The sequence below is a fragment of the Schistocerca nitens genome, chromosome 2 (genome assembly GCF_023898315.1).
Source record: "Schistocerca nitens isolate TAMUIC-IGC-003100 chromosome 2, iqSchNite1.1, whole genome shotgun sequence".
Classification (NCBI taxonomy): Eukaryota; Metazoa; Arthropoda; class Insecta; order Orthoptera; family Acrididae; genus Schistocerca; species Schistocerca nitens.
Window position 1 is genome coordinate 509,399,989 of NC_064615.1, and position 25,516 is coordinate 509,425,504.

The 25,516-nt window shown below is 40.3% G+C and overlaps 1 protein-coding gene across 8 annotated transcripts in view; it reads right to left on the reverse strand.

The window, feature by feature from the left end:
* LOC126236486 (phosphatidylserine synthase) overlaps positions 1–25,516 on the reverse strand; it is a 162,347-nt gene that overhangs the window by 63,928 nt on the left and 72,903 nt on the right. For all 8 annotated transcript variants that reach the window (XR_007544926.1, XR_007544924.1, XR_007544923.1 and 5 more), the window contains exons 4-6: positions 24,684–24,835; positions 12,100–12,354; positions 9,035–9,257 (exon numbers count right to left, since the gene is read on the reverse strand). Coding sequence is in view for 4 of the 8 variants with exons in the window: in XM_049945831.1 (XP_049801788.1) it covers positions 9,035–9,257; positions 12,100–12,354; positions 24,684–24,835 (630 nt within the window). In the remaining 4 variants the exon portion in view is untranslated. The remainder of the gene's footprint in view (positions 1–9,034; positions 9,258–12,099; positions 12,355–24,683; positions 24,836–25,516) is intronic.

Genomic DNA, 25,516 nt, shown 5'->3' on the forward strand with positions numbered 1-25,516 from the left:
CAGTGCCACTCCCAATCCCAACCCCCCCCCCCCCCACCACAGGAATCATATCTCTGTTGAATATCCAAGTGCAAAACCTGCCCAATCCACTCATCCAGCATTTTCTATTCCAGTTCTACTACAAACTTGTCTAACCCATCAGAGTCCAGGCCACTTGTGAAAGTAGCCATGTCATATACCAGCTTTGCTGCAATCATTGTACATCTACATCTATATGGATGCACTGCAAATCACTCTTAAGCGCATGGCAGAGGGTCCATCGAACCACCCTCATAATAATTCTCTTTTATTCAAATCTCGAACAGTGCACAGAAAAAACAAACACCTCTATCTTTGCGTGTACGCCCTGACCTCCGTTATCTTATTATGATGATTATTTCTCCTTATGTACATTGGTGTCAACAAAATACTTCCTCATCTGGAGAAGAAGAGTGGTGATTGAAATTTCATGAGAAGATTCTGCTGCAATGAAAAATGCCTTTGTTATAATGATGTCCACCCAAAATCCAGTATCGTGTCTGTGACACTCTCGCCTCTATTTTGCAATAATACAAAATGTGCTGCTCTTTCTGAACTTTCTCGATGTAGTCTGTTAATACTATCTGGTAAGGATCCCAGACCGCACAGTAGTGCTGCAAAACAGGATGGACAAGTGTACCACAGTCAGTCTTTCTACTACATCTGTTACATTTTCTAAGTGTTCTGCCAATAAAATGCAGTCTTTGGTTTGTCTTCACCACAACATTTTCTGTTTGTTCCTTCCAATATAAGTTGTCTGTAATTGTAATTCCTAGGTACTTAGTTGAATTTACGGCCTTTAGATTTGACCGATTTATCGTGTAACTGAAGTTTAAAGGATTCATTTTAGCACTCATGTGGATGACCTCACACTTTTCATTATTTAGGGTCAATTTCCAATTTTCGCTCCTTACAGATATCTTTTCTAAATCGTTTCACAATTTGTTTTGATCTTCTGATGACTTTACTACACGATAAATGACAGCATCATCTGCAAACAACTTAAGACAGGTGCTCAGATTGTCTCCTAAATTGTTTCTATCAATAAGGAACAGCGTAAGGTCTATAACTCTACCGGTGGGGAACACCAGAAATCACTTCTGTTTTACATGATAACTTTCCACCAATTACTACAAACTGTGACCTCTCTGACAGGAAATCACGAATCCAATCACATAACTGAGATGATTTTCCATAAGACGCAATTTCACAACAAGCCACTTGTGTGGTACAGTGTCAAAAGCCTTCTGCAAATCTAGAAATATGAAATCAATTTGAAATCCCTTGTCAATAGCACTCAACACTTCGTGTGTGTAAAGAGTTAGTCGTGTTTCACAAGAATGGTGTTTTTTCAATCTGTGTTGACTGTGTATCAGTAGACCGTCCTTTTCGAGGTAATTAATAATGTTTGAAAAGAATATATGTTCCAAAATCCTGCTGCACGTCGACAATAATGATATGGGCCTGTAATTTAGTGGATTACTCCTACTACCTTTCTTGAATATTGGTGACACCTGCGCAACTTTCAGTCTTATATTGCATCAGCATACTCTGAAAGGAACGTAACTGGTATACAGTCTGGACTGGAAGACTTGCTTTTATTGAGTGATTTAAGTTGCTTCACTACTCTGAGGATTCCTACTTCTAAGTTACGCATGTTGGCAGCTGTGTTCGATTCGAATTCTGGAATATTTACTTCGTCTTCTTTGGTTAAGGAATTTTGGAAGGCTGTGTTCAGTAACTCTGCTTTGGTAGCACTGTCATTGATAGTATTTCCATTACTATCATTCAGAGAAGGCATTGATTGTATCTTGCCGCTAGCATACTTTACATATTACTAGAATCTCTTTGGATTTTTTGGCAGGTTTCGAGACAAAGTTTCGTTGTCGAAACTTTTAGCGATCATTTAAATTTGGCATGCTTTTTTCATTGTTCCTTCAACAGTGTTCTGACCTGTTGTGTGTCCCAAGGAGGATCAGCTCCATCATTTGTTAATTTATTTAGTATAAATCTTTCAATTACTGTTGATCCAGTTTCTTTGAATTCACGCCAAATCTGGTCTATGCTTACATTGTTAATTTGGAAGGAGTGGAGACTGTCTCTCAGGAAGGTGTCTGATTTTTTAACAGCTTTTTTGAATAGGCCTAGATATATTTTTCGTTTATTTTTGGAGGATTTGGAGGTTACAATATTCAATATCATTACGACGACCCTGTGTTCACTAATCACTGTATCTATTTTGATTCCTGTTACTAACTCAAGATTACTTGTTGCTAAGAGTTCAAGTGCGTTTTCACAACCTTTTATTATTCGCGTAGGCTCATGAGCTAACTGCTCGAAATAATTTTCAGAGAATGCATTTAGCACAATTTCAGATGATGTTTTATGCGTAACTATTGATTTAAACATGTATTTTTGCCAACACATCAAGAGTAAATTAAAGCTATAATTGTATGAGTCAGGTATTTGTTTGAAACTAAACTCAAGTTTTCTTTGAACCTTTCAACAATTTTATAACCTGAATAGGGAGGTTGAACAAGAATGACCTCTGCCCACACTAACTCACAGGAACTATCTACTACAATTTCGCTATGAGATAAACAACTTCTTACAGCAATAAACACACCACCACCAACTGTGTTTAGCCTATACTTTTGTAACACCATTAGGTAATTCGCAAAAATTTTGGCCGAACTTACCTCCAGCTTTAGCCAGCTTTCAGTGCCTGTAACAACTTTAGCATCTAAGCTTTCTATTACTTCTTGGAGCTCTGGTACTTTCTCAGTTATGACAATTTACAACTGATGTACCAATGGTTCCTGTACCTATATTCCTCCTGTGTTCGACCTGCACCCTTTGAGACTGAAGCCCTTTTTGTGTTGCCATGAGAGCCTTTAACCTAAAAAACTGCCCAATCCACATCATACAGCCCCTGCTACCTGTGTAGCTGCCTCCTGAGTATAGTGGACCCCAGACCTATTCAATGAAACCTGAAACCCAACCACCCTATGGCGCAAGCCTACATGGTCACAGAACTGTCAGAGCCTCTGTTTTGTACCCTCCACTCGGCTCTGTACCAGAGGTCCACAATAGGTCCTGTCGACTATGCTTCAAATGGTTAGCTCTGCTTTTATCTTGCAAGCAAGGCTTGGAGCCTTTACCACTTCTGTTAGCCTCTCAAAACCAGAAATAATCTCTTACGATCCAAAGCAACATACATCATTGGTACTAATGTGAGCCACCACCTGCAGTAGGCTGTGCCCTGTGCTTTTCATGGCATCTGGAAGGACCCATTCCATGTCTGGAATGATTCCACACGACGTGCACACAGAGTGCAGATTGCTTTCTTTCCCTCCTCGGCAGCCAAGTGGGCCCATAACATGCCTAACACTGGAGCTTGCAACTACCAATAATCCCATGTCTTGATTGCCTGGATCTTGAAATCTGAGGGGTTTTGACTGAAACATGACAAGCGTCTGCAGTTGGCTGAGGGACAATGTCAGCCACAGGCAGCACCTGGAATCTGTTTGTCAGACTAACTGCAGAGGCCTTACATGTGGCCCCCTGGGAAGTCTTTCACCATCTGCCATGCCCCGAGGCAACCTCACACTTGACCACGGGTGAGAGGTCAACCTCAGTATGAGCAGTAATGGGCTGGGCACTGGTGGGGACAACTGGCGAACTCATGTGTGCTGGAAAATCTGCTGGATTTGCATGGATGGACCACAACTTCCCTGTATCAACCACAGCAGCTTCAGGCTGTGTAACCATAGCCATCACAGCCTGCAGCTGAGAGCGAAGTATCACCAAATTGGCGTGCACCCACACACAGTAATCACAGTCCCAGCAATCACAGCTTTTATATTGGTAAGACTACCAACAGTCTGTTTACCAGGATAATGGCCACTGCCAAATTGTGGCCAAGAGCATGGTAGATCACCCTGCAGCATAACATGCAGCTGAACAGAATACATTTGCTTTCAATGGCTGCTGCACAACCAGGGCCATCTGGATCCTTCCCTACAGTAACACCTTTTCTGAACTGCACACGTGCAAGTAATTCTTTCAACACATTCTCTGCTCCCAAAATTATCCTGACCTCAACCTATGATAACTTACTGTCCCCATACATTTGACCCAATAGTTCATACCCCCTCCGGCCTATCATCTCCTCTCTATACATGTCCCCTCACCCTCATTGTGTACTGCCCTCTGAAAGCTCACACTCCTGTCTTTCCCCTTCCCTCTTCCTCTCCATTTACACCACCAACCCCCTACCCCTCAGCCTCCTGACACTGCGCCTGCCAGTGTTCTCCGCCTCGGTCTAGTCCCTGCACACTCCACCAAACAGTGCTCTTCTCCCGCCCTGCCTGTATCCTGCTATCTCTCCCCCTCCCCTGTCCCACTCCAGGTTGCTGCTCAACATGACAGTTGTATTCATCTTCTCTTGTATTCATTCCCCAAGTATCAGTCAATCGTTGCCTAATGCTTGCTCTGAAACTCTCACAATCTCTGTTTCAACTTATTCAGCGCCCACTTTCCGATTTATTACCTTTTGCAATCTCTTTAGTTTTAATCTGCATTTCGTAAACAATAAATTAGGGGGGAATGTGGGTTGACTGAGATGTCCACACAATTACTATAAACACTGTGTCTACATGGTACGGTGGTTAACGCAACTGCCTAGCAAGCAGGAGATCCTCGGTTCGAATCCTGTCCCACACATATCTTTCCTCCTCAACACTGATTCTGCAAAAATTGTCAATGCAGCTGACATCAATTGTCCCATCCCATTCCTCCCCTTCCCTCCCCCCCCCCCACTCCACCTTCAATTTTCATAATAAATAAATTATTGTCAGAGTCCACATCTGCCTGTGGAAATCATTTTCAAAATTTTTGACTCACTATAACTTGATAAATCTCTAGGTTTCTTCCATATAGGGTGTCTCAAATCTGTTGGGTCAAACTGAAACAGGTGATAGTGGGTCCACAACCGATCATATTCACATAAGGAGCCAGTGGTTGGAAGTGCATATTTATCTGTTACAGACATACACAGTGTACTTTGCATAACAACAGTGTTAGCTCATAACAACTGTTCAAAGTGACAACCGCCACTCTCGATACATGTATGGCAACAGTGTATAAAGTTCTGCTGCACCCTCTCTCAAGGATCCCTGGTGTCTGTTGTACCAGGAGACAGGCAGCTTCGACCCTAGCAAGCAGGCATTCATCTGTTTCTATGGAGGTTTCGTACACCAATGTCTTGACGTTACCCAGAGAAAAGTTTAGAGGTGTAAGATCTGGCAGTTTCATTGGCCATGGGACAGGACCTCCTCATCCAATCCAACAACGTTGGTGTGTGTTGTTTGGATGCTTGCCACATTTACATCAAAGTGAAGACCTCCTCATCAAATCCAACAATGTTGGTGTGTGTGTTTGGGTGCTTGTCACATTTACATCACGTGCATGATCGTGTTGAAACCACATCCTTTTGCAGACAACCAGAGGTACAGTGTCCAAGAACTATGGCAGCACATATTGCAGTAACACCACCAGTCAAATGGCAAGACAGCAAGTAAGGAATTATTAGATGATCATGAATAATGCCTGCCACTACACTGACAGAGAATCATTGCTGGTGGCCATTGATGTGGATGGCATGGGAATTGTCCTCACTCCAGGCATGGCTGTCGCAGCTGTTGAAAACACTATCACGAGTGAATGAGATCTCACCTGTGAACAATACAAACTGCACTAAGTCCAGCACTACAGCACTGCAGTGGATAATCCACTGGCAGAAGTGAATGCAGGGCTCAAAACTCCAGTGGTCCCTGCACTTGCACATGGTCTTTATGACAGGGGTGTAAAACATGTTCCACCAGTCATTTCCACACTGTATCCTTTGAAGTGGGCGTTTCATGGGCAAGTTGCTAGGTGGTCAGTCACATGATTCAACACTATCTCCTCAAAGTCTGGTGTTCTGACATGTCTTTGGTCGGAACCTTGGCCAGCTGTAAGGCGTGAACTACCCCATTTCTTGTATGCTGGTATCCCCAGGAATAATTTTTTTCCAATGAGGATGAAGTCTGTCGGAACGTGTTCTGCTTAAATGTATGTCTGCCAGCTCTCATGGTGAATAATGTTCCATCTTTGATTAGATTCACGTACTCCACACAGTAACACACCTTAACATGGCGGCATCACAAGCTGTCTGATACAATGGACAACTGAAACCAGGGATAGTGGTGTGCGTGCTGCAAGATTAATGTGCTGATGCGATGCCTGCGGTGATTACATGATGCACGTGCTATGAGCTAAATCGTGTACAATATGCCTGCTTGGTGGTCAGGTGTGCACACTGTTTTATCATCCACTGCCTGTTCCAGTGTACAACAGAACCCCTGGATCTTTGTGAGAGTGCAGAAGAATTACATGCACTGTTTGCAATACATGCATTGAGACTGGCAGTTGTCACCATGAACAATTACTATGAACTATGTTGTTTTTATGCAGTGTATACTGTGTGAGTCCAAAACACAATAAATATGGATTTCTGACGACTGGTCGCTATCGCAATATACACTGAGATGACTAAAGCCATGGGACGCTATGAATATATACAGATGGCAGCAGTATTGCGTACACAAGGTATAAAATGGCAGAGCATTGGTGGAGCTGTCATTTGTACACAGGTGATTCATCTGAAAAGGTTTGCAACATGATTACTGGCACACAATGGAAATTAACATATTTTGAACATGGAATGGTAGTTGGAGCTAGACGCAGGGCACATCCCATTTCAGAAATTGTTATGGAACTCAATATTCTGAAATCCACATGTCACAAGTGTCAAGAATACAAAATTTCATGAATTATCTCCCACCACAGACAATGCAGCGGCTGTTGGCGCTCATTTAACGACTACAGTGTTTGTGTAGAGTTGTCAGTGCTAACAGACATGCAACACAGCACGAAATAACCCCAGAAACCAATGTGGGATGTACAATGAACATATCCATTATGACAGTGTGGCAAAATTTGGCGTTAATTGCCTGTGGTAGCAGACAACCGACGCTAGTGCCTTTGCTAACAGCACAACATCACCTGTAGTGCCTCTCCTGGGCTCGTGACAATACTGTTTGAGCCCTAGATGACTGAAAAACCATGACCGGTCAGATGTGTCCCAATTTCATTTGGTAAGAGCTGATGGTAGTGTTTGCGTGTGGCGCAGAACCCATGAAGCCAAGGAGCCAAGCTGTCAACAAGGCACTGTGCAAGATGATGATGGTTCCACAATGGTGCATTTAAATGGAATGGACTGGGTCCTCTGGTCCATCTAAATTGATCACTGACAGGAAATGGTTGTGTTCGGCGACTTTGGGACCATTTGCAGCCATGTTCTCAAACAAAGATGAAATTTTTATGGATGACAACACGCCATGTTCACAGGGCGACAATTGTTTGCGATTGGTTTAGAGAACGTTCTGGACAATTCGAGCAAATGATTTGGCCACCCAGCTTGTTCGACATCCCATCAAACATTTATAGAACATAACTGAGAGGTCAGTTTATGCACAAATCCAGCACTGGCAAAACTGTCACAATTGTGGACAGCTACAGAGGCAGCATGGCTCAATATTTTTGCAGTGGACCTCCAATGACTTGTTGAGTTCATGCCACGTCGAGTTGCTGATCTATACCTGGCAAAAGGAGGTGTTCTGACACGATATTAGGAGATACGTCATGAATTTTCACTTCAGTGTTGTAGGTTGTTGTATCTCTAACACCTGTTTCAATTTGACAGAAAAGGTTTGAGACACCTTTTACATATAAAAGTTCTTACATGTTTTTTAAACCAAGTGCTATTGATAATTAAATAATTATTTTTGCAAAATTCTACCAGGCAGCTCCCTCCTCTACTCCTTTCTCGCAGTCCACGTTCTCCTAGCATTTTTCCTTCTCCTATGTTTCCTGCTATGGAATTACGGTCCCCCACAGCACTACTACATAATCCTCTCCTTTAACTACCTGAATAATTTCTTTTATCTCACCATACATTCTTTCAATCTCTTCATTCATCTGCATAATAAATAGGCATGTAAACTTGTACCACAGACATGGGTGTTTGCTTCAAGTCTGTCTTGGCTACGATAATGTTTTCACTATCCTGTTCTTAATAGATTAGGTGCATTCCCATTTTTGTAGTCTTTATTGCACGTATTCCTGCATTACCTCTATTTGATCTTATATTTATAACCCCTTCCTTCCTGCCACCACACTTCACTTATTTCCTCTATTCTTCCATATAACTTCATTTTATCTTCTTTGATTTTTAAACTCTGTTACCTTTGTACTCAATCAAGGGATCCAACATTGATGCTCTGACCTGTAGAATGCCACTTGTTTTTCCTGATGACAACATCCTCCTAAATAGTACCTGCTCAGAGATCAGAATGGAGGACTGTTTTACTTCTGGAATATCTTACCCAAGAGGATACACCATTATCAACTGCCCACATAGCAGAGCATAGAAAAGCAAAGGCTGCAGTCTCTCCTTGCTTTCAGCTGTTCACAGTAACAGCACAACTAGGCCATGTTGGCCAATGTTTTAAGGACACGTCAGCCAGTCACCCAGATTGTTGCAGACTGAAAAGGTTGCAGCCCCTTTCGGGGACTATAAGTTGGTCTGGCCTCTCCATAGCTACCCTTCCATTATGGTTGAATCTGTGGTGCAGCTACCTGTATCGCTGAGGCATACAAGCCACCCCACCTCACCAAGAGCCATGGTTTCTTGGGGGACTTTGAACATAGACTCTCAGAATTTTAGGAGTACAGCTGTTAATATCACAACATACATTAAAATTCTAGAATATACAGCATTAATACTATAGCACTGAAAACTCACTACTCACCATTTCATTCATATAGTCACATTTATCTTTAGAATTATTTTCTTGAAAATTGACAAACAAATATTACATTCACTAATGACATATTATATAGTATTTCATACCTGTATGTAGCGATGCCACAGAACACAGCCATATACGCAAAGTATAGAAGTTAGCAGCTGCAGTAGAAGCCACAAGACAATATTGAATGCCTGTGTGCGTTCAAACAGCTCTTTGCCATTCTTTATGCACAAAATGGCCTCAGTTACCATTATAGCACCATATACCCAACACTGTGTTCCCACACGTTTGCACAATGGATTTGTAACGTAACTATAATACTGTCTGCAAAACAAACAAACAAACAAAAATTCAGTAAAGATGCAAAGAGTGGAATACCTCACTAGCTTGCACATCTGAAAGCAATAAATTGTGCAATAGATTTGCACAAATTATTTCTTGATATCCAACACAGGACAGATACACACAGGACAGATACACACACACACTATATGGCCAAAAGTATCTGGTTAACCCTTAAATAATGTGGAATTAACCACTAGAGCTCACGAGACGTGGACAAGTCAGTATAAAAGAAGGTGAAGTGAAAACTATTGTTAGTAGAAGCAACTAACAGCACAATGGACTGGTCACAGGAGCTGAGCGACTTTGAACATGGACCAGTCATTGGATGTCACCTGCGTAACAAAGCCACCTAATGCCTTCTTAGGCTGCCCAAGGCGAATGTTGACAATGAGACTGAAGAGAAAATCTGATATCTAAAACATCCCTTAACAATGATCGCACCTGTCCATTAAATTTCACACACAAGGTGATTTCGGAATGGACATTTTGCTAACTCTGCATTCACCCAGTTACTGAGAATGGTTGACACTGTGTACAGCACCAAATGTACACAGTGCACCATGGTTTTTATGGCACAGCTCAGTTGCTTGGGAGACTTATCACATTCATCTACCTAACCCAACATATGAGAACACTTGCAGGTATCTGCAACCCACAGGGCAGAATTGGGACAACTTATCTCTTACTAACTTCACCTTTAGGCAAAAATACTTATTACATGATATGACATCTCAGCACGTTAGTTTTATAGTGTGTACATGGTGGTGTTATTCACGAAAAATATAATCACTTGCGAGTAGTTAAAACTGTTTAACTGTTTGTTCAAACAGAACACGGACCCAAGTTACAGGGTAGAGCATTATAACTGAGATTAAATTGTTTCATTCTCTAGCCAAAAAATGTATGAGCTGATTACATATTTAAAGCAAACTAGAGCATCTGCAATGCAAATGGGCAGGAAATAATTACATGATGGCTGTAGAATATATGACTTCAAACTGGATCTGCCCAATTTCTCTAAACCAGGTACCAAGCACCTGAGTGGGTATTCATCTTGTTACTTGCCAACAGAAATAATTATGAAAGTAATCCAAAATCAGAGATAGAGGCAACACTGCAATACCTTAAATACTTCTAGAACAGATGGAGAGGATTAGTAATTCAGAATTTTAAAAAAATTATTAATCTCAGTTTCAATCGAGATGATGGATGTGAACTCAGTACAATACAACATGAAACAACATACCTGAAATCATCAGTCTGTCAGTTCTCATGAAGAACCAAAATCCCATAATGTACTGAAAATAAATCTGTACTTACAGTGTCACACATTCAATGTATGAACTGTCAAACATCTGCTCACGAAATTGTAAAACAACTGAGCCCTGTTGAAAAGTAACCTGCTAATCTACTGACTGGTACTGAAGCACAGATTAACCAGTTTTTGAAATCATGACATTATATAACTGGTTTTGGAAAACACTAGATGAATGAACAGGTGCGACAGGTGCAACAGGACGCCCCTCGTTTGCCTGCCTATCCATCACTCAACTCCCCCACTGACCGACTTATCCTCTGAAGATACTGAAAATTACACTTAAAGACTCAGCATAAATACCAAAATTGCTATGCACCTCAGAAATTAAATAAATTGCAGCAGCAATTCTCATTACTTTCATTGGCTACAAATTGATGTGAAGTAAGTTGTAATAGCAAATTTCCTATCTGACCCAATTACCGGGAAAAAGCCCTAGATCATTTATTACTGCCATGTTAATCATTGCGCTTGCAAGCTTGTTGAGTCGGATGGATAAAACATTTACACTGACTGTCACTAATAATTTTTGTTGAGTTGTGCTGAGTGTTTATTACTGCACTGGGTGATTACTTATAGAGGTAATTTAGATTTTAATGGACACAGTCTTTCACTGGTTTGGCTAATTCAAGTGTGGATGAAGCCCTCCTGAAGAAAATACTGTACATTTCTTGTTCAGCACATGATTCAATAGGGTGCCTACTATACCCACCAACAGTTTCAGCTGCAGTCTGCCAACTGAAATCTAGAACGAGCTTCATCGCTAGGACTTAACTACTGGAGGGAATATCGTAGTCTAACCGCATCACCAGATGGAAGAGTAAGCTGCTGCCAGATATCCCTGCAGAGTAAGAGCTAGCCCCAGGAAACGACTGCCCCAACTTGTTTGGAGATCACTCCCTCATTGCTAGACCAACACAAAAAATGGGACACACCTCCAACCAATGGAGAAACACCTCTGCCACTTGCTCACATGCCCTGTATTGGAACAAACTCGCACACCACAGTACTTGATCCAGGCAAATAAGGTCATCAAAGTTACAGCATTTTGTAAATGCAGAGTGGTTAAGGCAATGAATGAAATCATTAAGAGTATTCTTGAGATTTGATTGATGACCATTTTTGAAATTTTAACACAACAGTTTTCAGTCAATGGCTACCATGTTCAAAACGTTAATTTAAAGAAGTTAGAAGAGACAGACAAATTTTATAAGAAGATTATCGAAAGTACAATATTATTGCCATGTACTGAAGGACGAAATCAAAGTAGTATTGTTGAAGCAGAACATGTCTGCGTAAAAACTGTAATACATAATTACATGACAAGCAGTGATATAATTCAGAGAACTCAAAACAACACTGAATCCAAGAAAAATTAGTATATATCAGTTTACCACAAGGACAAATGCAATTACAGTACAAGCTTTCATTACAAATGTTCCACTTCATTTAGTTTCCAAGAGCAAAAAATTCTTAAATTAAACCAATAATTAAATGACTACTTACCTAACAGATGGTGCAACAAAGACACCAATAAGAACAAGTCGAACAACCACAATCGGGTGGGATGGTGGCATTTCAAAAATGTGTTTAAGGAAAAATGTGTTTAGCTCTGAGACTTGCCAAAAAATGACAAGCTGGCAAAGAGCAAAAAAGCGCATGTAAGTACAAGACGGATCCAACCATCTAACTTGCATCCAACTCCCAGGTGTGAACTGTAAAACTGCACGCTTTATTTTCCCTGAAGTTGTTCGAATATCCCTGTCAAAAAGTAAGTAGTTAAACAGCTTTTATACACAATATTTATTTTGAAAAATTATTTTAGTTAATGAACAACAGGCTCACGCAAACAGGAAGCAGGCTGCCCTGACAAGCAGACACACTGTTGTCCACTGCAACGTTTTGATTTTATTCTGCTAAAATATTCCTGAGATTACAGTTTTTCCCAAGTTGAAATTCCAAATTTCCATGGACCAAATTTCACTGGATGTGAGACTGCTCATGGTCATATGCCAAGTAATTTATTAGTAAATATATGCAGTTAAGATATATTTGTAAATGTGATATACAACAAATGACACAATCATTGTGGATAATTTAATATGTTTTACTATAAATACATTTTCATTGAGAAATACACAAACCAGACTGAAATTCTGCATTATTTTACTGATCAATTTACATTAAACTCAGATAATGCCGCAGAATACACAACACTGTAATCCTGACTAGGGTAACTGCATTAAAAAATAAAAATAATAAAAAACTACTCTGACACATACCATGGTCAATAATTACGTCTTCCACACACCATGAAATAATCATGACAGCAGCGATACGCAAAACTGGCACAGACAACTTACAGTCCTCGACACACCAACACATTCTTGAGCAATTGCTTTCCATTTTTCTGCACTCTTTAGATTATTACACTGTTTAAAATGGCACCACTATTCTTTTGGATTGTCACTATAATAGTCTACCTTCACTTATGGGGATCGTTACTACATTATATTCCTTTTTTTCACACTGATATGTGCAGATTTAACATCCAACATTTTAACTTTCTAAAGCTTCAAAACTTTAATTTTTCTTGAAATGATTCTGCCCCTTTGTGAGGATTTGCCAAAATTTCTTGGTATCGGTCTTCAGAGATGACATATCACTTCAAATATCATGACCCACCCACAGTCAGAACCCATACACTTCTTTGATGTGTAGTGTGCAACACAAATTGTGATTTATACAGGGTGTTAGGAAATTCCCTTTACTAACTTCTAGGACTTGTACTGGGATGTCAGTAGATAATATTTTGAATTGGAACCCATGTCCAGAAATGCTACGTTCACATGCTACAACCATTTGAAAGCTGTTGATAAAGCGCCCACCTTTAAAAGTAATTGACTGTGTGTGGCACAATACATCACTTGTTTTACAATTCCATTCATTAACAGACACAGAAATTGCTCATGTAATCGACAGGTTCTCTTCAACATAATGCAGTCTGACTTCCAATTTGGGTGTGCAGCATCTCCTTGGAGCACCGCAGTCACATCTGCTGATAGTGCAGCTACCCTTTCTCAAAGCCGTTGCATTAATTGTGGTGAAAAGGGCATGCAATGGAGTCTGATCTTGTAGAGGATGCTCTCAATAAAGGTAACAAGCAGCTCTTCCATTACTGTGAGCTTTGCCATTCAGAGGAATCATGTCAGTGTGTTCTGCAAACGTGTACGCAACAATGTTGCTCAACACTCACAGACATGTGAATGAGGCTTTGAGCCAGATCAGACAGGTAAAACAGATGTCACATGACTTCAGCCGATCAAACGTAACTAGCCCCCACCATGACTACCCCGTTGCATACTTACCTAGCAAATATGTTCTCAAATAGCTGTAGCATGGAAACGGTACCTTTCCGGACATGGGGTCTTATTCAGGATGTTATTTACTGACTCCCATCTCCAAGACCTATAAGTTTAAATCAAGCAATGGAAAATACAGGATGGAATAATAACACTATTATGAAAAGGAAAATTGCTGCTCACCATATAGCAAAGATGCCAAGTCACAGGTAGGCATAACAAAAAGACCGTCACACAAAGCTTTCTGCCAAGCAGGGCCTTCATCAGAACAGACAAAACACACACACACACACACACACACACACACACACACACAATGCAACTCACACAGGCCGTCAAGGCCAGACTCTTGACAAAAGCTTTATGTGACAGTTTTTCTGTTGTGCCTATCTGTGACTCAGCCTCTCTGCTGTATGGTGAGTAGCACCTTTCCTTTTCATAATATTGTCATTATTCAGTTTTCTAAGTTTGTAATGGTAATTCCCAAACACCCTGAATTATAACACTGATTAGCAAAAGATGCCTATCAAAAGATTTGGATCAGTTCTCAACATTGCTACACTTGTAAAACAGTCTGAAGATGGGTCACCAACCCCACATTGACTCGCAAGGCACATTTAAGATAATCACAACAGTAACACTAATGACAAATGGTCTGTAACATTCTAACTAAACTCAGAAAAGATTAGAAGACCAACCTTTGGACATCAGAACTGAACTCTGTTAACAGCCCATGTAACTTCCACAAAAATTTCCCCAAAGACAAAGCAGGATATCAGTTCAAAAAGATGCTGTGCTCTATTGTGGAAAGGCAGAAAATCAGATTCATGATGGTAGATGGTATGTGTAATTTTTTCTTCCAAGCTGTTTCTCCTGAAATAATCTAACTTTTTCTATAATAATCTAACTTTTTCTATGTGGCATTTGGTTCTCAATGCATAAATTATTTGTGGGTGAGCTGTAAGTTCATAGAACTCATGTACAAGTGTTATTCAGAAAATAAGATCTGAATTGCCGAAGGTAATCGAATGTCGCATGAACATTGAAACACACATACACACCAAATCCTGGCACATCTTGCTCGTTAAACAAAACCATTTTCATTGGTACTGTTGCAGTGTGCTGTTTAGTGTGTTAGTCCACAAAGTTTAAACCAATTGATTAGCTTGCTGATTGTGAAATACAGTAGTGTTTCAGTATTTGACAGCAGCGGATAATGCAGCAGTTGAAAATTATCAAGTAATAAGTGAGGTGTATAGCCCCAAATGTGATGAGTGACAGCAAAGTGCATAAGTGAGTGAGAGCGTTCAAGGATGGAAGAGAAAATTTCCATGATGAACTGCTACCAGGTCGACCATCACTGATCTCCGATGATTTGATCAAAGCCGTGGATGAAATTTCAACTTAAGCATTGCAATTTCCAAATGTGGGTAGAACAACTTAGCACAAAATTGTCTCTGAAAAGTTATAATTTTGCAAATTGTGCGCATGCTGGGTTCCCAGTCTGTATACTGAGAAACACAAAAGGAAAAGAATGTCTTATACTCTTGATTTTTTTGGCCCAATACCATAAGGAAGGCAATCTATTTTTGGAGAACACTGTCACAGGGTACACGACATGGCTTTTTCACATGACCCCAAAGTCTAACTAAATGTCAGCCAATGGAATGGTGTCACATGACATTATCAGTCAAGGTCCGTACCAAGCACATAATCTTAATACCCAAGGTTATGGCAACCATATATTGGGAAACATATGGAGTCTTGTCATAGACTCTTCTGGAAGGGAACAGACTGTCCATCCACCATACAGGCCAAACTTGGCCCAGAACAATTTTCACTTGTTTCGCTACCTAAAAGAGTTTCCTGATGGCAGCACTTTGCAACAGATAATGAGGCGAAATAAGCAGTTAAAGACTAGTTATCTTCACAGCCGGTAGATGTTTATGACGTAGGATAGCTTGTTTAAACAGGTATGGAAACATGTAGAAAGAGAGAAAAATATGTAAAGCAGGCGTATCCAATCCACAGCCAGCATGCAGCCCAAAGCAAGTATCAATATGTGACTGGCAAAGAACTCAGAAGGCACATATGGTGAAACAGACACCAAGGACATGATTGCCATGTGTCAGAGTGCTTTGGTACCTGTGGGAAGAATCTACAAAGAACACGTGGTGAAACAGGCAGTGAGGTCATGGCTGTCATGTTGTAAAGCACACACTGTGACAAGATAGCGTGCCAGTATACACCCTCTACTGCTTTTCTGGTGCTCCCACTGTCTCTAACACTCCAAACCCTCCTCTCTTAGGATGAATGTGCATAGGCAGAGGGTATATACTGGCAACACACTATCTTGTTAGAGAGCATGCTTTACAACACGACAGCCATGACCTCAGTGCCTGTTTCACCATGTTCCATCTAGATTCTTCCCCCAGACACCAGTTACTCACAACAGTGCAAATGTAAACTGACATTACATCATCTCTTTCAACCTTGCTGGCCTACATTTACATTAATTTCTTCGGTCTCAGCATTTCTTCTCAGTAACTATGCCTTCCTTCACTCCCTTTTAGTTTTCTATACCTTTTATTTTTCAATCTGCGTTTTTCTCTGCCCATCACCTCTACCACACACAATGCACATCACTTCCTACTCTTATTTACTCATGCACGATGTTTTGTCAGCAATCTATATCTCACCTATTACCTTATCTTCCACCTAAAGCTCTCAAGTTTTCAAATCTCATCCAGTGAAGCCCCAACAATCAGACTTTCCTTCTCATCCCATCTAGTAATTCTTGCCTAACACAGGGTTCTGGGCGGGTTTTCTGAAATCTCCCCATTTCCTATACTTCACCAGGCCTTTTCCTTCACCCCTCTTCCTTCCCCTTCAACCCTTCTGCCATAAGAAAGAGCCACTGGCTCCAGAAGTTTGCAAGTTTCAGTACCTTTACATGTTAAGTTCTCCTGGAATCACTTGGTAAGTAGATTTTGTTTCATCTATCTAACTGATTGTACTTTCAAAAACTGATTATTTCTGTTACCATATTTAACAGACACACTTTAAACTTAAAATGTGTTACAACAACAAACAACATCAAAAATAATAATGAGAATCTCTTCTGTAGCAAGAGGCACAATGGTATCAGCATAACCATGATCAAGAATGTCACGAATAGCTTATTACCAATCTTGACAGACATTTAATTTCCCTCTGAAGAACAGGATACATCCAATACAACAGAAAAGACACATTGTGCAACCTATCCCTGACAAGGAAAACCTCACAATGACCTTACCTGCCAATCAGCACTAGCACTTTACTCACTGTCTCACAAGCCTAGGAATACACTGATTGTGATCAGCTGTGTGAATATTTATGTAAGTTCAATCTGGTTTTCATGAACACTGCACTAATTATGGTAACTGACGACCTGAAATATACCACAGAAATTTACTGACACTGACATTACTAGACTTCCACAAAGTATCTGATACTGTAAACTTTGATATGCTGCCCAAAAGAAAAATGTGACATCTAAAATCTTCGGATAGTAGACAAAAGCGTTTGGAAAGCTAACTGATAAACAAAAAGCATGATACTGTCTAAGGGAATGAGAAATCATTCTGAAAGCAAGTTCTCTCTGAAGTGCTGAAGGAGTCATCCTCAGTTGTCTGTGGTTCTCCTTGAATGTCACAACATCTCATCGGTTCTGCCCTGTCATAAATAACACTTCCAGGGCAGTGTCCTCCAGCTTTACTTAAGCGCTAGCCCTGTAGAAAACAAAACTGCTGTCGAGATAAATGACGATCTGTCTTCAGTGTTCTAACAAATGCAAAACTTGGGACTTAAACCAAATGTGAAAATCTCCTAAGTAATTATATAACCTGTTATCAAAAATAGTCCTGAAGTCTACAAACAACTGCCTCCTTTTTTTCTCTTCCAGTAAGGTGATATAATCCAGCACAGTATGTTCAAAGAAAACTCTACATTGGCAGAACTAACCCTGAATGTTTGTGTGCATTACATCCGCAACATCTGGCTATTTGATTATATCAGTGTTTCACATATCCTGCCGAGTTAGGAAAATTGCAGCCAGACAAGTTACACACCTACTATGTGCTGAGTTTTCTTCATCTATTCCTCAGTAAACATGCACCCCAGTGAGATCAAGTACCAGTCTCATCATAATCAGAGTACTAGTTCTCACCTAGTATCCTAACTGCACCCAGCCATAAAGCAAAACATTCAGAAACCTCTTCTCTGTTGTTTCTATTTACCTCACCTTAGCTACCAACCATTCGACATACAATATAATTCCTTTCTGCATTCATATTTGGTCATCTCACTCTGTCGAATGGTAAAGCAAATACTCACATTTTCTTTTAGATACAATTATTTTGCTTTGGTTTTTCAGTTTATCATGCTCCCCCCCCCCCCCCCCCCCTCCTCGTTATTTGTGTTTGTCGTCCTTCTGCCGCCACTTGTATCTGTCAATCCTATCCTACTGGCAATGCACAATAATGACAAGTTATGAAACTCTGAGAGCCAAGACTGCCAACTATGTGCAAGACCTGTGGGCAAAACTTCCTCCCACGCAAGACTTCTCAGCTGCGTCTTGGAGGATGAGTTTAGCAACAATCCCAGTAGGTGTGAGTAGACCGAGAGGGTCGTAACACTGAGCAGCTGCTCAAAGAATGTTTCTCTTCGTTTCCAGTATGTTGGTCATGTCTTTTACTGTCCTTTGGTAATCAAAAGAGACAGAGTCATCATCTGTATTCCAACTGGTTCCCAAGACATGTGCTGAGGGCTTGATTTCGAAGCCTTTGACATGCCGTATCGCCTTCAGTTCATTTGAATTAGTCGTCTATTTTGAATGTCAATGGCTTATTTGCAGGAAGAGTGTTGTCAGTTGATTATAAACAATTGCAGTGTCATCACTATTTCCACACTAGCTACAAAATTGAACATGAATACAGAATTATCAACAAGTGCTGACACTCATGGATATCTGTCACTATATAGTGCTGCTAACTCCCTTATAATAGCTGACAACAGGAGTGGGCTTAGCAGAAAATGAAAATGGCAAATTTTGAAGCAGTATATTATTACATAATTTTTTGTGGTGTATGCACCATTCTTGGCTTTTTGAACAAGATACCAGAAGAACCTAGTGAGATCTCTGTCCTCTTCATTCAAAGTCAACTGTACTGGCCCACATCACACACTAATCCCACCGGAAGTTTGCGGAATTGTAGCAACGTTATGAGGATATATGGCAGTAAATTTGATCCTGTTTCGAGGGCCTCATTCAGAGATGGAAAGTCTTGTCTGTGTGATGATGCATCGAACAAGGTCCAGTATTTGATGCTTCTACTGCTGCATTTCTTCACTACATAGTGCGGCATGCAAAACACGTTTCCAACTGTGTATCCTCAGGTGCAACGTCTACCTGACACCTCCTAATGTAATGTGATATGATCACATGATACATATGCTTCAGTTCTTCATTCTCTTGTAACTTGTTTAGTAATGGGGGAAGACATGCTTCCACTGCAGTGTGGCTGCTGGAGAGAAGAAAACCCTTCTTTCCAGAGGGACATACAAGTCTGTAGCCATTCTCTATGCAGTATGACTCTCAGAACACTTTCCAGACTTAGTGCATGGGTGACAATGTTCACTGCTGATGCTCTTTTATGCTGATTGTCTGCAAGTCCCAAAAACAGCACACTGACTCATCAGATACCTCACTGAAACTAACCTGAAAGAAGTTGACAGTTACCTTATGAACCGCAGTACCAGTTCTGTTTCCACTGAGAACATAACCGAAGATTGTCAGAAAGGGAACCAATGAAGGTCATACTTTAATTGGTTGTCCCAAACTCACAATTTTCCAATAATAATCTGCCCCAATTAGAACTTCAATAGGTACATCTTCAGTATCTCCTCTTGGTTATGCCGGCTGTGTACCCTCTCTCAAGGCCATATCTCCCACATCTTGTGGTACCGTCGGTTGACGAGAGAATTTGTCGCTGCTTTCAAGGACTGTAACTGATATGTGGGCACCGGTGGAGTATCCCATCATATCAAAATGAACCTTTCTCATTGAGAAGGATGATGTGCAGAACGGCTTAAATGTTGTTATCTCTAGAGCTCTGGTTCCAGTGACATTGAGTTGAAGAGATTATATCAGTGAATGGTGTATAAAACTAGACACTCTACAATGTCACATGTCAGTTTACTACCCCCAGCTGGCCCTCTGATAGTCAATGAGCAGTATGTTAAGTGTACAAAGTTGGACACCTTCGTTTCAATCTTGTTCACTGTCGTGAGGTGGCTATCACACAATGGAAATGTAGTTCACACTTTTACATTCTATGTGGGATACATTTCCTCATTTAAAGACACGTCTAAGGTATAGCAAGCAGCAGTCCATTTTCTTCAGGCTATTTATTCTAGCCTGTAAGCTTGCAACCTTTCAGCAATCTTGGCCTAGTGCTAAGTTACACACGAAAAGGGTCTGAATTTTGTTGTTTCTTCTTCTTGTCAATTTTCATTTTAACTTTCATATGAAAAGTTGATGCTGTGGGTACATGATTGTCTTACATAACAGGTTCTCCACTTATTTTAAATGTACTGAAGGGCTCCCTCCACTTCTTTGTTGAGCAGCTCCATAAGCTGTGCAAGATTCCCTTCTTGGATCTTTTGCCTTCATGATGCACGAATAAACTTGTTTCTGCAAATTTCTTCTGGGAATGCACGTACAAGTGTCCACATGCTCTCCTAGTGTTCGTAGCGCTTGAATCCACTTATGGCTCTCAATGGAGGAGGTGTTGCGAGCCTCTGGACTGCTTGAAGTTGAAGTGTTCAGGTTCTCAAGAAGTCAAGGTGGCTTTGGATAATCCGTTCTTGTCCCCATACGTGGATTCCAAAATTTGCTTTGTCTGCTCATATATGCCAGCTGTAACAGCAAACCCATCCACCAAATCCTTGGGGTCCCCATCTAAATATACACAGAGGAACAGGTGCTTGTTCATAAGTGACACAACTGGAGTTTCATCTACGGAAACTGTGAAGGTGCTACCAGAATCGTGTTCACACTTCTATGTCACCTGAGGAAGAATGCAGTTATGCTTTTATGTCACGAGAGAAAGGATGTAGTTTGATAGTAGGCAACTTGATGTCCACGTGGGCATGTTTGTGAGTTGCTGATGTTGGCTAATGCACATCAGCTGTGTTTCTATCCCTTGAACACGCTCCTCCTAAAAGCCTTTTTGCCTTTCGAATGGCCCATTTGCATTTGTCAGAGCAGCCTTCACAAGATTGTGTGTCGGCCTCGTATTCTGTGAAATCTGGCAAGCCCTGTATTGGGCCACTGAGTGAGATCAGCTCTCCTATGGTTTCCTGCAGGTGCTCCTGACAGTGTCTGACTTTCTCTGATGGTGCAGAAACATGAAATGCGTTTATCTGGCTCATGAAATTGGTGGCATTTGAGTGTAGAGTTGTCCTCTTGCATCACAATTTGGGCAGAATTGTTCTGCATCCATCATGGTGTGTGATGCTTGGTTGCTGCGAGGGTGTGTGTGTGCGCCAGTCACCCGATAACGGGATGTCCGCCGTCACTACGAGATGGCAATGCTCTGCAGTAATCGTCATCAGCAACCCTTAGGAACGCTCTTTCTTACTGCACTGCTGTCCAACAATACTTTAGTAGTCCCCTTTGTACATCATAAATGACATACCAAATGCTGAATATTGCTCTGCGATCAACACGGATGCACCAAGTCAAATTATACACAAACAGAATCAATCAATAATGGCTGCGAGTGGAGTACAGCAAATGCTGTGACTTATCTGTCCAAGCTGAACACGGCATGATGTTATGGTTTTTCAATGCTCGAAATCTTCTTCAATGATGTTGAAACCTCTTGAATGTGTGGCAGTACTTAATCTTGCCACACACTCCTGTGTTTCGGCACCAAAATGTTGCTGTTACTAGTAATTTGAAGGAATTCAACATAGCAACTTCAGCACACACATTTATTCACAGCATCCATTACAGTTTCTGTCACAATTATATACACATAGTGCAATTTCATACATGATCACCTAATCAACTTTGTCTCTTTTCCATTTCATTTCCTCGGATATTCAATGCTATCATTCTTATAAAATTTCCACCTGTTTTTCTGCACCATATATATATTTACAAGTCATAATTTTTTCCATCCAAATAAAAATTCATCCTGAGATTTTCACTGGTTTAACTCTCTCAGGCTTTGAGGTAGCAGTTGATGTGTTGGGAGTGAGTCTTAAGAGTGCAAAGTGTAACTGCCTGACAAATTAAAAAAAAGTTGATCAAGTTGAATGGCTGAATCAGGCTGAGATTCGGTGCCAGTGGCTGGAGGAGTTTGACATGAGCATATAAGATACTACAGGCAGCAAAAAGTTCGTAGAAGCCACTGAAAATGTTCCAGCCACTAGGATGTTAAAAATGTTTCTCTCATGTCATGTGTCTGATAAGATGTTCTCCTCCTCAACACCAAAGCTGTGGAACCAAACAATTGTTTGTTTACAGTTCAATTGGTAAGTCAGTTGAGTAAGTTGGCTTACCCACCAGCCTTGGAAAGCATAGTGCTACTTTCTATCACCTTTTATTCTTCTGTACCATGCCAATTCAGAATGGAGCAACCCTACACAGATATAACTTTAACTGCCCTAATTAAATATAATATTAATAGATCGTTACGAATAATCTACTATATTTCAAAACAGGAGCTTGTTGTGGTATGGTAACTTTTCACTTGAAGCACAACAATGCAAGAAAGTCAGCAAAGTACACATTTGGATTAGAACCATGGAAACACACACACACACACACACACACACACACACACACACACACACAAAATAACCTGTGCATCCTCACCAACACATGTTCTCACTCGTGTACACACTCTTGGGCACCTATGCAGGCAGTCACCAAAGCACACTCATTCATTCACTCACTCATACATTCACACTTATCTTCGTCACAATGCACACACATACTCACTACACCTCACTCAACCGTTCATGCTCTTACCTATGCACACGAGCAAATGCACACGAGAGAGCACGCATAAGTAGGTAGGTAGGAAGGGGTGTGTGTGTGTGTGTGTGTGTGTGTGTGTGTGTGTGTGTGTGTGTGTGTGTGTACAAGTGAAATTCCTTGCAGATTATTTCAGAATTTCCTGCATTTTCTAGAGCTGTCTGAGATGTATCTGACTTTTCTGAGTTAAAATCAATTTCCATACAAAATACACATTTTGGTGATTACTTTTCCACCCTGATGATAAATATATGAGTGAAATGAAAAGCGACAAAGCAATCCACAAATAATTAAAAATGACACTGACTGAAAATTCAGTATGGTATAAAGCCAACACTTCCTGTGATGAATCACTTAATGATCCCACAAAGCACTAATTTTTGCTGGTGGAATAACATGGAACAAAAAGTCAACAACTAACCAGATCCCAGACATGTACAATAAGTGACAGATTTAGTGAATGTCCAAAGCTAAACAATTAATAGTCTCTGTCACTCTCCGAAGGAGGTTCACACATACATTGCCATTTGTATCAATGCAGCCTTGTCCTGTCAAGATCTACATGTTAATTCGCCTGAAAGAGAGCGAGTATTTCAAATATTATAACCTCCGTGATGTAATGGTTGCCACTGAGACTTCAACAAGCAGGAGTCAAGATCATTTGTTATAAGCTGTGGTGCACAAAACTGTTATACTTGGAGTGTGCCCATTTAGATGTTCAATAGTGCCAGCTTTTCGACTGAACACCTTAGTAACACTTAACACACATGCAGCCACCTCTGATGGATTAGTAAATTTTGTGTTCAGCATGCCAGTGTCGGTCACAATTTGCCCATTCCAGCTTGCGGTATGTTTGGTTTATTAATAATGGAAATTAATGCAATAGAGTTTGTGTAAAACCAATCCCACTGAGTGTATACAGCATCAAACTGTAGAGAGATAGGTAAGTTACATGCATTGTGATACTTTATTAACAAACCAGCAGTGGATCAAACTACACTGTCTGTTACCCGAACATGCAGAACAATTATAGTCATTTCATGCTGTGGTTATAATGTGTGCTCCAATAACTGCACCTTTTTGTACACAACACTCCTATCTACTGACTCCACACATTTATCATTGTCATAGCCATGTAGCAGCATGCTGAATAAGGAGTGAATTGGCATACTACGATAAATCCATTTCCAAGAAACCACGTATTCTGTTGTGTTTGAATTATTGCTGAGAAGGTATACTGATATTTGCTTTCATCTTTCTATGTTTTATGCAACTGCTTGACTAAATGAGCTTGGCTTTACATTGATCTTTTAATAAACAGAAAAGCCCACTGCAGAGCCTACATGTTGTTGCCATTTTTAATTCATTTTCACACTCAACATGACCTATTATATAAAAATGTATCTGAATGTACTATTTAAGTGGCTTTATTATTTTATTCTGAATTTTCTATGGTTGCCCACTGCAATACTAGTGACGCACCGCAAATTAGATCAGCCTAATGCAATCACCATCATACTGCTTTACTAAAAATCAAGAAATCTGAAACTACATGGCGTCCATGGCAGACCTGTTTCACCTTAAAGGGTATTCCACTTCCTGTTTCATTGAGCCTAGAAACAGAGTAATTAAATTACCTTATGCTAACCCATTTATACTCTCTCATCTCCAGATACTTGCAAATCTTCAAGCCACACCAAATTCCCAATCCATTGCACACAAGTACATCTAATATTAGAGCATCCCACCAGCATTCAATAAAGTTTGGTAGAAGATGAGCAAATGCTATCTGAAACATAAAATGATATTTCAAAATGATTAACTGAACAATGCATATACAGATCAATACCTCCACCAATGCGAAATAGAATTTATTCTTGTTAATGCATGCTATCATTGCACAGAAAAACACAATACAGATTATTACAACCACTAATGCGAAATGGAATTTATTCTGGTTGATTCACTCAGCCACTGCACCGAATAACAGCCCACTGGACAAAACTCATTTCAGGGTATTTTCAGCTCTTCAAAAGTATAATTAGAGGAGATTCAGTACTTCATGGGCTTTTTATTTAGAAAGCTTTTTGAGTGGACCTGCTTTCCATCATTCTTTTTTTTTTCTAAAAAAAGGTCTGAAGTTGTGAAGTTCAAGAATGAACACACGATTTCCTTTTCGGCTTCTCTCTGCCCAAAATTTGATTCTTTTGGCTTTTTCATGAAAGGAAATGTTTCCCGTCTTCAGATATTGGTCTACTTGCGATACAATTCCTGACAGAATGGCTATGACAGACTGAACTAAACTGCCCATATAATCTCATTATTATCTTTTTTCCGATGTCAAACAAGTAATTTTCAATTGCTAATACAAATTTATACCACACAAAGTACAATTAAACTTAATGCTGGCGAACATCATATTCCAGGTTACCAATGTCACTCAACACTATTAATTGTAAAAATAGCAAAT